General features: G+C 38.1%; 3 protein-coding genes and 1 long non-coding RNA gene across 4 annotated transcripts in view; 2 read left to right on the top strand and 2 right to left on the bottom strand.

Annotated features, from left to right (window-relative positions):
• The first annotated feature begins 207 nt into the window (after positions 1-207).
• On the top strand, positions 208-2,387 carry washc3 (WASH complex subunit 3). The gene is made up of 7 exons (XM_034163313.1): positions 208-363; positions 850-948; positions 1,055-1,120; positions 1,216-1,350; positions 1,459-1,566; positions 1,649-1,713; positions 1,797-2,387. Exons 1-7 carry the CDS (start codon positions 313-315, stop codon positions 1,888-1,890), a joined length of 618 nt encoding a protein of 205 aa, XP_034019204.1. The 5' UTR covers positions 208-312; the 3' UTR covers positions 1,891-2,387.
• Positions 2,243-4,205, bottom strand: LOC117503987. Its single transcript, XR_004558704.1, has 2 exons — positions 3,132-4,205; positions 2,243-3,005 (listed from the first exon to the last, which is right to left on the bottom strand). It is a non-coding gene; the product is annotated as an uncharacterized LOC117503987 (long non-coding RNA).
• A 1,685-nt stretch (positions 4,206-5,890) lies between these two features.
• Positions 5,891-11,962, bottom strand: dram1 (DNA-damage regulated autophagy modulator 1). Its single transcript, XM_034163312.1, has 7 exons — positions 11,670-11,962; positions 9,324-9,391; positions 8,978-9,120; positions 8,712-8,889; positions 8,553-8,614; positions 8,385-8,477; positions 5,891-7,777 (listed from the first exon to the last, which is right to left on the bottom strand). Exons 1-7 carry the CDS (start codon positions 11,798-11,800, stop codon positions 7,733-7,735), a joined length of 720 nt encoding a protein of 239 aa, XP_034019203.1. The 5' UTR covers positions 11,801-11,962; the 3' UTR covers positions 5,891-7,732.
• Positions 11,963-12,892: 930 nt separating this feature from the next.
• gnptab (N-acetylglucosamine-1-phosphate transferase subunits alpha and beta) overlaps positions 12,893-13,659 on the top strand; it is a 26,542-nt gene continuing 25,775 nt past the window's right edge. The window contains exon 1 of the mRNA XM_034163181.1: positions 12,893-13,162. Coding sequence (XP_034019072.1) covers positions 13,001-13,162 — 162 coding nt within the window. The 5' untranslated portion in view covers positions 12,893-13,000. The remainder of the gene's footprint in view (positions 13,163-13,659) is intronic.

The raw sequence follows: 13,659 nt of genomic DNA, 5'->3' as shown, positions 1-13,659 counted from the left end.
TTTCACAGTAAAAGATACTGCGCTGAGCAGAAGGGCCACATCAAGTTTTTAAAAAGTAGTAATTATGTTTTCAGCAATAAAAACTGTTATTAACTTTATGTAATTTGTTGAATTTAAATAGAATTCAAATTTTAATTACAGTAAAACTAACTGCGACTTCAAAATAAAAGTTCATTCCGGTGACGTTGACGTCACAGTTCAATCACATGACATGAAGTGTTTTTCTGTGTTTGTGTTGTTAGTCGCATGAAAGTCTTACATCTGCAAACTAAAGACTGCACCATAATCTGCAGGACGCCTTAAAAATCCATCATGGACGAGGACGGGCTGCCAATCGTGGGCTCTGGAGTTGATCTTACCAAGGTTGTGTGCAGCTAACATGCTAATGCTAGCTAACTGCAAAAGGAGGAAATGACCTCAAAAACTTACCATTCCAATTAATAATAAATGTCAAACTCAGGAATTTACTTACCTGCATCAGCAGATGTGTTTTCACACAGTAATGTTGTTTTTTTAATGCGCTAACCAACAACAGTAAAATGCAATAATTCTTTTTTTTTGTACGGTTGCTGCGTTCATTGAAAACAATTATTTAAAATGAAGCTGAAAATATGTAATTTAAAACCACATGAAAGTTAAATACGTCAGCGCATTTTGACAAAAATGAGCTATTTTAATGGTTTGTATAACTAGTTCATTTGTTGCAGTATTGCAGTTATGGCTTCATTTATGTGAGGTTTGTTTCATATATATATATATATATATATATATATATATATATATATATATATGAGAAAATCTGACTTTTTATGAGGAAATTCCTTTCTTAAGTTACTTTGTCTTCTTCAGGTTCCCGCTATTCAGCAGAGAAGAATCGTTGCTTTTCTCAATCAGTTTGTTGTCCACACGGTTCGATTCCTTAACCACTTTTCCACAGTTTGTGAAGAGGTTAGTGCATCATTCTTATCAACCTTCACCTTTATAATGAATCACAGAAGTCTGTTGGAAAATTCCCATCAGTGCACATTGTCAACTGCCCAACTTTCTTTTGCAGAAACTTGCAAACATATCACTTCGCATACAGCAGATTGAAACAACGCTGTGCATTTTGGAAGCCAAGGTGGGTTCTTCTGCTTTTTTCCATTATGTTTGCATTCTGTACAGCTTTACATATGTCGTGCCAACATGCTAAACCGATATTGTCACTCTGAGCAGCTCTCCTCAATTCCTGGACTGGAGGACGTCACTGTAAACAGAGTCAGTCAGCTGCAAACATCTCAAACCAATGGACCCACTGCTAATGGGAACAAAACAGATGGTCCACCATTGGTGACGCTGCCACCGACAGAGGTACATCCACAGGCATCGAGTATTGTTTAGCCTTGAAAGTGATGGGGAATTTTACATTAGATAACATTTGTTAAAATTTGTCTGTTTCATCTGTCGCTGGCAATTTAGAGCGCACTAGAAGCTACAATGAACCATGAAGCCGTAGCAGCTTCAGAGAATGTTATGACTGTAGCTAAGGACCCACGTTATGCCCGATACCTGAAAATGGTTCAAGTGGTGAGTTCTCAGTAAACCCTGTTTTTAATTTTTGAGGCAAAATAAAAAGTTTCAGAGTTAAAACACCTTCTGTCTGCTGCAGGGGGTCCCAGTTATGGCCATCAGAAATAAAATGCTCATGGAGGGTTTGGATCCCAACTTGCTTGAGTGAGTGCTTTTCCAAATTTTATGACCAGTCATATTTTTTTAGTTGATTCTCCATCTTGATGATGATGTTTTGCTGATGTTAGGACACCTGGCGCTGCAGTTCCTGATGGACGAACAGGGAGCACCGGGAATGAAGACGTTAACAGTTCTGACAGTGAATCATCTTTCAGTGACTGAAGTCTCTCATCTGTCTTCCCTGCAAAGCTTCCTTTAAAAGCTGCCCATTGCTGTCTGAGCTTCTGCAGAGCTGTACTGGGAAAGAACAAAAGGTTTCACGACAATTGTTAAAGAGTACCATAGAAGAGGCGCATGCAGGTGCAGGCACCAAAATCTGAAAAAGTCAACACCCAGGGTGGTTCATGTTCGAATGTGAAGAAGCTGAAATGCTTTGCCAAGTTGTGGCCTTACAGTGATCATCAGCATGTTTAATCTCCTGTTGGATTTGTAAGGAATAGTCCTCGGCTCATACTGAAGTAACCCGAAATCCACGTATGAATTATGAATCTCTTTATTCACGCTACTTTCAGACTGATACTTCAGTGCTCATCTGTCTCTTTTTGCAGATTCTAGAAAAGTGTACAATCAATGCCTTGTTAAAATATAACAGTGCAATTCAGTGGCTTAATGCTTTAAGAAAAATGTCACAAATATAATTGTCTTTCCAGATTGATACACACACAAAGACCAACAAGCAGAAATAGCTTCAGTACTGTTTGGGAGAGATACATGATCCCAACTGAAGATATTTTCTCATTTAGTGTTTTGATGATGATGATGATGGTGTTGGGGGAGGGACTATTTGGCCCAAAATTTTCTGTAGATGTTCAGATGGGTTGATGACTGTGACGATTTAAGTAAAGGATTGACTTGATTTTAAACATCATGAGAGTAGAGGCAGAGAAGCTGTTGTAATCTCATCACTGGATGAAGTAACAAATGGCTTTGTGTTGATTTCTAGTGTTTCTTCCCGATCTAATTCCTAGGGCTCATGCCGTAGCCTCAAGAGCCATCGGATTTTGACCACCTGAAGATGGGGCACAGCAAAACTATTCCCTCAATGCCAGTTTTTCCATCTTTGACCAAAAACATTTTTTATTCTTCATGAACTGGTTCCATTCAGCAACCGTTAAGCCATCTAGCAAAGCAGCTTGCAGTTACTCAGGATTGTGAATGTAGAATAATAACAATCCACTCAGTTAGTGCTCACTTGAGGTCCTGTTTTTTTGTTTTTTCCTTCTGATTCTGAATGAATCAAGCCTGTTTATTGACATGCCATGTAAGTGGACATCAACCTAGACCAGGGGTGGCCAAGTTCGGTCTTCGAGTGCCACATTCCTGACACTCTTAGTTGTCTCCCTGCTTCAACACACCTGAATCCAATGAAAGACTCGTGGCACTCGAAGACCGAACTTGGCCACCCCTGACCTAGACCATCGCTGGATGGTCGTTGGTTTACTACCTTATCCTTGCATTGAGGCAGAGCAGGTAGCTCAGTGTGAGAAGAGTTAGTCCACCTCACGCTTTGGCAAGACACATCATCTGAAATGTCCCAGTTCACCCAGCTGAAAATGAGTACCAACCTTGGCTGGAGGGAATACCTTGTAATGGACTGGCATTCTGCCCAGGGGGCACTGTACACTCTCATCTGCTTCACACTACAGTATCCTGAGATGAGCACGGCTGCCTGGTTATTGCAGTACCTCTTTCTTAAATCTGGTCTTGCATGCTTTGTTGGTGTCAGTCAGATTTGACTGCAGAGTAACAAACCCATTGACTTTTTTTGTGATGTAACTAACTGTTTTGGCTCACAAGAGAAAAGTGGAAAATGAGGAACTGGCATCCTTTGAGGTTGTTGGAAGTCATAGTGGAAGAGCAGCATGCTTATCTAGTCTTTAACCTACCACGTGGGAGGAAAGCCTTTTCCATTTTAAAGTAATCGTGTCTAGTTTTAAGACCTACATGTAGATGCTCAATTTAAACAATTAGAAATAATAATGATAATTGGTATTGTAAATCCCTGCATTATCTCCGTAGATAGTTGCATAGGCGTGCCCAGTTTTAACTGGATTTGTTGCAATATGGATCACAACTGTACACTAGACTTCTCTGCCAGACAACAAATTTACACTCGGAGGTAATTTATTGTATAAATGCCACTTCTTAAACTAGTGTAATAATGGCAGACCTTTACTAGCTGTGGCGCCTCACTACATGCTAATCTAACCCCATCACATCATGCTTCTCCTGGCGGTACCAGCTTAAGTTGTTGTTCATATAAAGCGGGTACCAGAAATGTCTATGGCTAATCAAAGCTACCTTCTTGATTGATCTGGTGCATGAAAGTTTGCCAGCTTTCGATCAGTTTGACCTTATTATATGCCCATTTAATTTGGGGATGTATAAAATGATTGCATTTATTGGTTTTTGGGTTATCGTCTGCACAAGATGACTGGGATGAACTAGCTTACCCACTCATTGACGATTTTTTTTTTTTTTTTTTTTGCTGTAAAAACCACTATGCTCTTATCCGTGAAGGGAACAGCAGATATTTAGAATGGATGTCTATAGAATTGGTTAAAGATGCTCCCACTGGTCCTGTTATTCACTAATGTGAATTCAAACCTGACCCTTATATTGGTCACGTGATCTTTGAGTTTTGAAAGGTCATAGCTGTTTAATGAAAAACAGTCTGGAGCCAATATGGCTAAACACCTTGGAAGGGTTGCATGTTAGTTGAAGATAAAGTGGTTCAATTTTGGGCAAAATTTATAAAATATCAGCGTCACACAAAAGCATCTGTTATTGCATCACAGAATCACAAAAATAAGTGAATTGCCTGAATCATCAATCATGTTTTGCAGGGGTGTTGTACTCTGAGTGTCCGATCTTGTTGAGATTTAGTATTTGTTTGTTTTGAAAGAAGAAAAAAAGTGTATTGGGGGTGGGGGTGTCACAAACATAACCGGTATAGGTGAAAAGTTATAACTGCAGTTTTTGTGTTTTTAGTTCAATCGGATTCTCTTTCTGTATTTAGTTTTTCTGCCTATGTGCTTTGTAATTAAATGGTGCCATAAAAATGTCAAATTAATTTCAACATATGAATGTAAAATTGTGTTATGACTGTGAAATAGTCTGCAGAAGAATGTAGACTGAAAAGCACTTTCAATTTTATCTGCAACCCCCCCCCCCCCCCAAAAAAAGGCTCAAAATAAACACAGTTTGCTTTAAAAAAGTGCTTTTATTTTTCAGCTCTGCAGTGTACCATGATCTATACAGTACATTATTTTAAAAAGTAAACAGCACAGATAATAAAAAAGTTCTCGTTTTTTCTTTTAGACAATAGGCACATTGAAACAGGTAATACAAACAGGTAATGCAAACTATATCATTTATACATGTGAAACTCCAGACGCAGAGGGTCATTCTCAGGATAACAGTGGTTTTTGGGTTACCGACCGGTAGGCCGCTAACCCTATGTTGTGCAGAATCCATTGTAGTCAGTTTATTGCGATATCTCAAAAACTGATAACTTTTTCTAATTTGGCAAAGTCGTAATATGGGTCATTAACATTGTTCCCATCTAAAAATCTAATTTGTAGATTCGTTAGTTTGGAAATGGCATCCATTTTTATTCCAAAAAAACAGCCAATTTGAGTATTTCGACCCAATTTTGAATGAACAAATTAATTTATTTGGTGCACACACAGACTCAAAATAGCAAAGACAACTCATAAAGAAAACAATTTAATAATGTACTCATGTGGCCAAAAGGGTGTAGGCAGATGCAAAACCTTATAAACGCCCACCCCTTTAACCAAAATAAAACCAAAAATAAAAGTATACATACTGTATATATTGTTTTTTTGTTTGTTTTTTTTTCTCTTTCAAAAACGGTTAACTTTTATTTTAATTTAACAAGGGCACAATATTGGTCATTGGCATTGTTCTCATCCCAAAATTATTTGCGTAGATTCGTTCATTTGGAAATGGCGGCCATTTTTATGCCAAAAATAGCCATTTTGCCTTGTGCTTTAATTGAGCCGGTAACCCACAGGGCCCTTGGCTCTCTAGTTTAATAGGTTGTACATCATAACCTTCCCAAAAATGACTTTTTTTCGGTGAGATGTCACATGCCTTATTGCTGAGTGTGAGAGAGGAACATGTTATTTGGGGGAAAAAAAATTGCTGTGACCAGCACAGCAGGATTTCACAGTATTTACTTTCATTTAGTTTATTTTTATTTTTTTATTTTTTTTGCCAACGTTTCCAGTAATGTGACCTTCAAATCTGCAGAAATAAAGGCTACATAACTGACACCATGCACAAAGATATATTTTGTTTAGTTTGCCCAAAACTGTCATCAATATTAAATTATCTTAATTTGAGTAAATTAATATAATCTATAAACAGCCCAATTCCTATAATTCAGAGGTGTTTAATACAAACTGTACTTAATCAATCAAACAATATCTTGGCATGTTCTAACCCAATACAAAGTGTTAATACTGTGTTGGTCATACGTAATTAATAAAGTGTAAATCTTTTCTGAACTTTAAATGTATCCAAATGAGCACCAGCGTTTGGAAATCTGGGATACATGTTGCATTTTCTTATTGGAATTTTGGAAATATCAAACATTTGCATAGCTTTATTGTACCTTTTATTGCTTACGACTGGCGCATTATCAAAATAAAAAGCTGACTCTAACTTAAAAAAAAAATATCAGTCCATACCCAGTAATGGCAAATACACAACATTAACAGACTTTGATAGAAAAAACATAGCATCAATATTGGTCCCAGAATGCAAGAACATCTGCTACTGTAAGCAACAGGTTCATAGTTGTCGTGTCCCACAGCAGCCTGTACTCAAGGTTCTTGAAATGGAACAATAGCTCCATATGGTGGACATTTACCATTAATGCTGTTACAATAGAATTTTACCAAGATCTCTACTTCAACATATTTTAGGGTTTGTTTTGCGTGCTATGTAGTACATACTAGTGTACATACAGACCCTGTGCTAATTGTAGCCTTAACATAAATAATGCAACTTTTACTTACTTTTTTCTTTATAACTTTTGTCTTGAAGCACTTGGTGACATAATGTCATAGTTTTGATATGGACGCCAGAAGAATGTCCCAACAATATTAAAACTTGCAGTACAGATGAAAAGTGTTATCCCTAGCCATGCGTTCTATCATTTTGATAATTCTGGTTTTACTTCCCTGTTCTGTTGTATATTTCATCCTGTATTTGTCCACACAGTGGGCATTGTGTTTCTCTCCACGGTTGCTTGCTTAACTTGTGAACTTGTGTGAAGGCGGCCACCATCTTCATCAGGTGGCAGCTACAAACTACATGTAAATTCAACTGCAACGGTTCCTACTTGAGAATAGTCCACCCCGCCCACTAACTATGCAACAGGTGGCAAACACATCTACGGGTATTAGTTTGGCAAAATAAAGTTGTATAGTTAATACATTTCAGGTACACTGGATGATACCATTGAATATAATTCACATAGATTTCTGGTTTTAATGAAATGAGCAGCTATTGCGTCACCGGACGGCTTCCTGTTCCTCATGAAAAAAAACACGTCAGAACAGTCAAAGTGAAACTTGGGCTGAGTCGGAGTAGTTTTCAGCCACATGCACAGCAATCATGTGTTCACTGTGTGATAAACTTCCCTTATTGGCAGCACATTTGATAGGAAGTGACATGCTGGTGTGGCAATAAGCAGCGATACATGAAGATAAAATGCACGATTGTATAAAACCTGGAAAAATAGAAGCTGTCAGGTTCCGTTTTTTAACCACAATGTAACCGCTATGATAAACAGCTAAATGTGCTTAGTATAAATAACAAGTGCCTCTTTGGATAACCGTCTGATAATACAAATTAACAAAAAGCTTGGCAGATATATAAAAATAATTTCAGTACAAAAGCAAATACGGCACTTTTTAAAACCTGAGAGTCCTGGCATGTGTTCAAGATGTTGCCGCTGATTGCAGGTCGATCACGAGTTGTCTTTATACTCGGCTTTTACTCGCAAAGTGAAGAGCTGCAGGAAATAAAAAGTGCAAAAAAAGCAGGTGAGCAGTAAGGTCAAAACGTTAATTACTTGTGTACAGTATAGCATTTTGAGGAAAAAAAAAAAGGAAATTATATTAATGTCAATGTAATTCATCAGAATTTGTGCATTTATGTGATTTTGCAAAATGATCTTGAATTTTTCGAGTCAAATTCAATTGGGGTTAAGTTGGGAGCATTGGTCTTTGAGGAAGCCGACTTGCTATTCATTCATTCATTTAATCTTCTAAACCTTCTTATTCCAATCACTGGTCATGTGGTGGTGGGGGGGCAGTAGGGTTGTAACATTTCTATCACAGCATGTTTTGTAGCAGATGGCCACCCGACTGAGTCTGGTCTGCTTAAGGTTTCTTCATGTAACCAACAACAACAACAACAACAACAACAAAACCCCCAAAATCCTAGTATTTGCTCATCAGGTGGGTAAGGTCTAGTCCTTACTTGTGTATAACACCTTGAGACAAACCTATGTTGTGATTTCTGAATAAAGAAACTGATTTGAATGGAATGTTTACCAAGTAATTGCTCGTTTCAGCGCTCTGTTTGCACGCTGAATGGTCAGACGGCCCGGTACTCACTTTAAAATCATCAATGTACGTGAGGAAGAAGCAGACAAAGCTGTAGGCGGCAATCCACTCAAACACAGCACCGGCTATGCTGTTGCGATAGTCCTGCAGGAGAGACACGTGAGTGACTATCGATGGAATACAGCATGACGCATATAATACACATCGCTACCGCCTCACCTTCTCATCTGGGTTTCTATGGAGTTTGGCCTGGTCCACATAAAAAGCAGTGATGATGACGGCTGAATTGTTCATTAAGGAGAACTGGCTGCAAATATATATATATATATATATATAATGCATGTAAGTGCAAAATCAGACTTTTATTTGAAAGGATACTTGGGACACATGACAAAATGGCGATGATGGCGATAAACAAACGTACGTAAAACAGAGTCATGGATGAGCCGTATGGACAGGAACGATACGATATGATGCTCTGCAAGATTGTGTATAAAACACCAGGGATGAAGAACAGCAGAGCTCCGAAATCATGGACTTCTGTCACTGCTGTTTCCTGCAATCCAATAAATACAAATATCTCATTCACCAATTACGCTGAATGGCATTATTGATGTGACGTAACGTGATTAATATGCACATACCTGAAAGGTAGCAACAATGCACATGCCCAAACAAGATAACAACCCGAGCCCGAGAGCAGCTTTATTCAGGCGTAGGTCCGAGACCCCGGGTTCATGACTCAGTTTCTCCACAAACTTGTATCTTGCATATATGGTGGCTATTCCTGTGGGAAAAATAATAAAGCTGCAAATATTTTTTGCCTTCTTGCATACCAAATGTCATAATTCTACCTTTGTTTTCTCCAAAGGGGAAGTGTGACTAACATCTCTGAAGGGTTTGTTCCTTTCTTGGGAAAGTCAGGTGAGTTTCTTAAGAATCACATACAGAGGTGAAACAGCAGATGTTTGCAAGGATTGGGGGAAATACCTGCGCATGCAGAAATGAATGTCATCAAGCCAAAAATGCAGCTCTCTGGGGGGGTCGTACCTGTAGAACTGAGAAGGGAAAATACCTGTAATTGGACTTACTCTATTTTATAGCTTTATTGTACAGCTATTGAACATTAGAGGTCAAAAAACATTCAATGCAAATAATTCAAGTAATAAACCAATCAAGGATCCAACTGCATCTAAATATTTTATGGGGAGGCCTAGAACCAAAGCCATCCAGTCATTGCATCTGGTCACTGGTCAGCACTCAGTTCTCACAAACACACAGTAACAAAAGAAGCTCCACAACTCTAAAGACGTGGACCTGCATTCTCCTGCAAATATATCAGCATCACCAAACACCTCTGATAAACACTTTTCTGGGTATCTGTCAAGATAAATAAATGCCCAAAATGAAGGGAAAGGGTGAGGTTTAGGCCTTAGTCTTAATCCCAAGCAATTGCAAACCCAGACGCTCCGACTCCTCACTCAGCTTCTCAAGTTCTGCAATCAGGGCAACCATTTATTTGGCAAAGAACACAGCAACTTCTGCAAACGCCTCACCAACAGATGCACCTCAACCGGAACTGTTCTCCACAACCCGAGCCAGTACCCCGTCCATGCAAGCACTGAGCCACATAGGAACTAGAACACATCCCTGATGAACACCAGACGTCACTGTAAAGAAGCTAGACGCCTTGCTCCCCCTCTGCAGAATGCTTAGAGTACCTGTGTACGGGCCAGTTCTGAATTCTCAGGATGTCTTGTCGAGCTGCCCGAACAACCGAATCAAACACTTTAACACAGACGGTAAAGAAGCACTGCTGATATTCACACTTGTGTGCAGAGTAACTGCAGAGCTTGGATGTGGTCAGTGGCAGTTCATAGTTTTGCTCAGTATAGTGGAGACTAACCAGTGATGACCAGCTGTTCGTATTTAAAACTGTCTGCCTCAGGTTGACTTTGAACCCACAACATGCTGCTATCGGGCGACAGTCCCGTCTTAACGTCGCCACAAAAAACTTGGAGCATGTGTCACAGGAACTGGTTTTTCTCAATTCTGCATTCCACTCACAGACAGAGGGAAAATTACACCTCCAGAGAGTTACATTTAAATTGTTGTAGCAAGTTGAATATGCTGATATGATCAACTCTGAGAAACAGCACCAACACTGCAAGGTTTAGTGTTAAAATAACACTTGAGTTGTGCAAATAAATAAATACATCCTAATGCTATTATTATCTTCTGCCTGCTGTGTTTGGGGAATCCTGCATTGGACAACAAGTCATTCTGAAAAAGGTCCCTTACTTTCTTTAATAAATTTAATCTACAAATTTAATCTACAAATTTCTATCATAGGATAGAAAAAAATTCTCAACTTTTTAAAAATTATTTTTGGAAATTAACACTGAAATTTCAAATGCAGTCTTTTGCTGAAGTATCAACGAAGAACACCACAATGCTTAAGCCTTTTGCATAACATAGTAATATAAAGAAGTTAAATTTAATTAATTATTCATAATTTGTTATTGTTAGTATTACTGTTGCTGTTGCTGTTGTTATCTTTGTTTTATGGCGAAGGTGTATTGTTATTATTATTATTAATTATTATATTATGAATGTTGTTGCCATTCTTTTTTATGGCGAAGGCGTGAACTCTATTTTTTACTAGTTTTAGTAATTGATTGATTAATAATATTATTATTATTAATTATTGTGTTATGAATGTTATTGCCATTGTTTTTATGGCGAAGGTGTGAACTCTATTTTTTTTTTACTAGTTTTAGTAATTGATTGATTAATTAATTAATAATGTATTATTATTATTATTATTATTAATTACGTTATGAATGTTGTTGCCATTGTTTTTTATGGCGAAGGTGTGAAGTCTTTTTTTTTTTTTTACTAGTTGTAGTAATTGATTGATTACTTAATTAATAATGCATTGTTACTATTATTATTAATTATTATATTATTCATATGACTGTTGTTGTCATTGTTTTAATGGCGAATGCGTGAACTCTAAAGTTATTTGCTACTATTTGTACTTGTCCTGATTTTTTTCATTTGTTTATTTATTTGTAATTACGCCTTTTATTGGCTAAAGTCTAGTTTTAAAGACATATGAAACCGACTAAAATATGTTTATCCTGTGCAGCTGCCGCCTAAAAAGTGAAGAAAACGAAACTAAGTGGCTTATTTATTTATTACATTTTCTTCCACAGCAGCTCTTCTTTTTCGTTTTTTTTTTTCTACTTAATTTACGTAAACCACAGCTGTTTTCTGTGCCGTTAAAAAAAAAAAAAAAAAAAAAAGTAACATATAATTATAAAACCCACTTACCTTATGTATGGAAATAATATATCGACATCGCGTCTAAAAATCGCGATGAAATAGGGAACTACGAAGGTAAAGGAGGCCCAGATCACCAGAAAGGTTGGTAAAAAGCACAGACCTTGCTGGAACCAAAACATTTCAGTGAGATTTTACGCCTAAATTCCAGAAAACTTCTCTGCGGCTGAGACAGACCGGAGGAAAGCAAACAGCCACAAAAGCGGCCATGCGACATGGAAGCCACGTTTATAAACTGATCCGAGAACAGCGCAACTCCTCTCGCTTACCGACAGTCACGTGGTCTGAGCAAGAATGAACTTGGCCACCACAACAAATAAACAAAACTTCCTCAAAGCAGGGGCGGAGGCAGCGTCAGGGGTGGACACACGTGGCCATGCCCCGCCCCCTCCCCCCGAACTAAGTATTATGTAGCAGTTTTATCTTAATAATAAATAATAATAATAATTAATAAGAGCATCAAAACGATCTTGGTGGACTTGTAACAGAGAGAACGGTGCCTCTTTTATTCCCGCACCACTTCCCAAACAGCTGTTCTTGGACTATACAAGTTTAGTTGAGCAGGTACAATATTTTGCAAAAATGTCATGTGACTCGTTCTGTACGCCATGTAACCTTTAATTTCGGGAAAGTGTTTCCATTGCAGTTTTATGCAAAGTGGCTTCTATTTTTCCTGAATCACCTGAAAAAGCATTAAAACCTGTATGCAATGTTTTTGAGTTTTAGTGTAGCTCACAAGTTTCTGTTAACCGTATGTTAATTCGCGCTGTCAAATTGCACAATTTGAAGGGTGACAACAGCCATGTATTTCCCTTTCTATCTATCTATCTATCTGGGTATTTAGTTATATAAAATATTAATGCAAAGTAAAAGAAAAATACAAAAATACAAGAACACAAAAACAAAAGTATGTTCACTGTTTTTTCCATTTAATTCTTCTTCTTTTTCTTCTTCTTCTTATTATTATCGGTCGTTTACTTATATTCTGTTTTAGTGTTTTGTTTTATGTCCTGAACATAAATAGTTTGTTGAATAAAGTTTGATTTAAAAAAAACAACAACTCTGACATCCGAGGAGCCGCGAAGGCATCACAGCGTCACTCCTCACCTCCTGACCGCCAGAGGGCGACAAAGTTCTCAAGTCGCATAAACACAGCGACAGAATGAGGGATTTTCATTGGCGGCTGATGCCGCCACCACCGAGGAATTGCTGTGTGTGTTGTCATGCGTGTTTCGCCGAGTTGTCAGCTGACGGGTCCCGGTTGCTTCTTTTTATGTTTATTTCGTGTGTGTTAGCGTGTTAAACGTGTGTTATTTGAATAAATGAGGCGCTATGCTCCGCCCTGGAGAAACATGGTAGTCGTGAACTCGGTGCTGAAGCTGGTGCAGAGGCAGACGTACACTTGTCTGTCCCACCGTTACGGGCTGTACCTCTGCTTCGGAGGAATCGTCCTCATGATCGTTTCTGCCTTTCAGTTTGGAGAGGTGAGCCTATTTCACTGCTTTAATCTGCTTTTAACTTATTTCAGCTCGGCTGTTTTCAGCTGGCTCTGCATCAGCTCCGCATCGGTCGCTCAGAGACAACATGTCACCAGACTGCATTTAAAAACGCACCTATTTAGTGTTACTTAACGTTTTTAATAATGATATTTGACATGTATAACTGGATTTGAAGGTTTGTACAATTCATAGTGCTTTCCTCATCAATTCGGCTTTGAAATAAATGTGGATGTTGTCTTAATTATCGTTTAATTGATTTAAAAACAACTATAGTTGTATGTAACATAAAGGGTTTTTTTTGCAAAGACACAGGTGATTTCATTAAAATTCAATTTTTTTGTCCGATGAGGAATTAAACAAGTTCTTGTGCTGTAAAACAGAACAAATTTGAGGGTACTGAGAGCGTATACATTCGCCAAGGCCAAACAGTCTTATGTTGGTGCACACGAGGGGGCGCTGTTTCTCGAGCACAAGGGTGTCCG

This window comes from Thalassophryne amazonica, chromosome 22 (genome assembly GCF_902500255.1).
Source record: "Thalassophryne amazonica chromosome 22, fThaAma1.1, whole genome shotgun sequence".
Taxonomy (NCBI): Eukaryota; Metazoa; Chordata; class Actinopteri; order Batrachoidiformes; family Batrachoididae; genus Thalassophryne; species Thalassophryne amazonica.
This window is presented reverse-complemented; position numbering and strand designations above follow the sequence as displayed.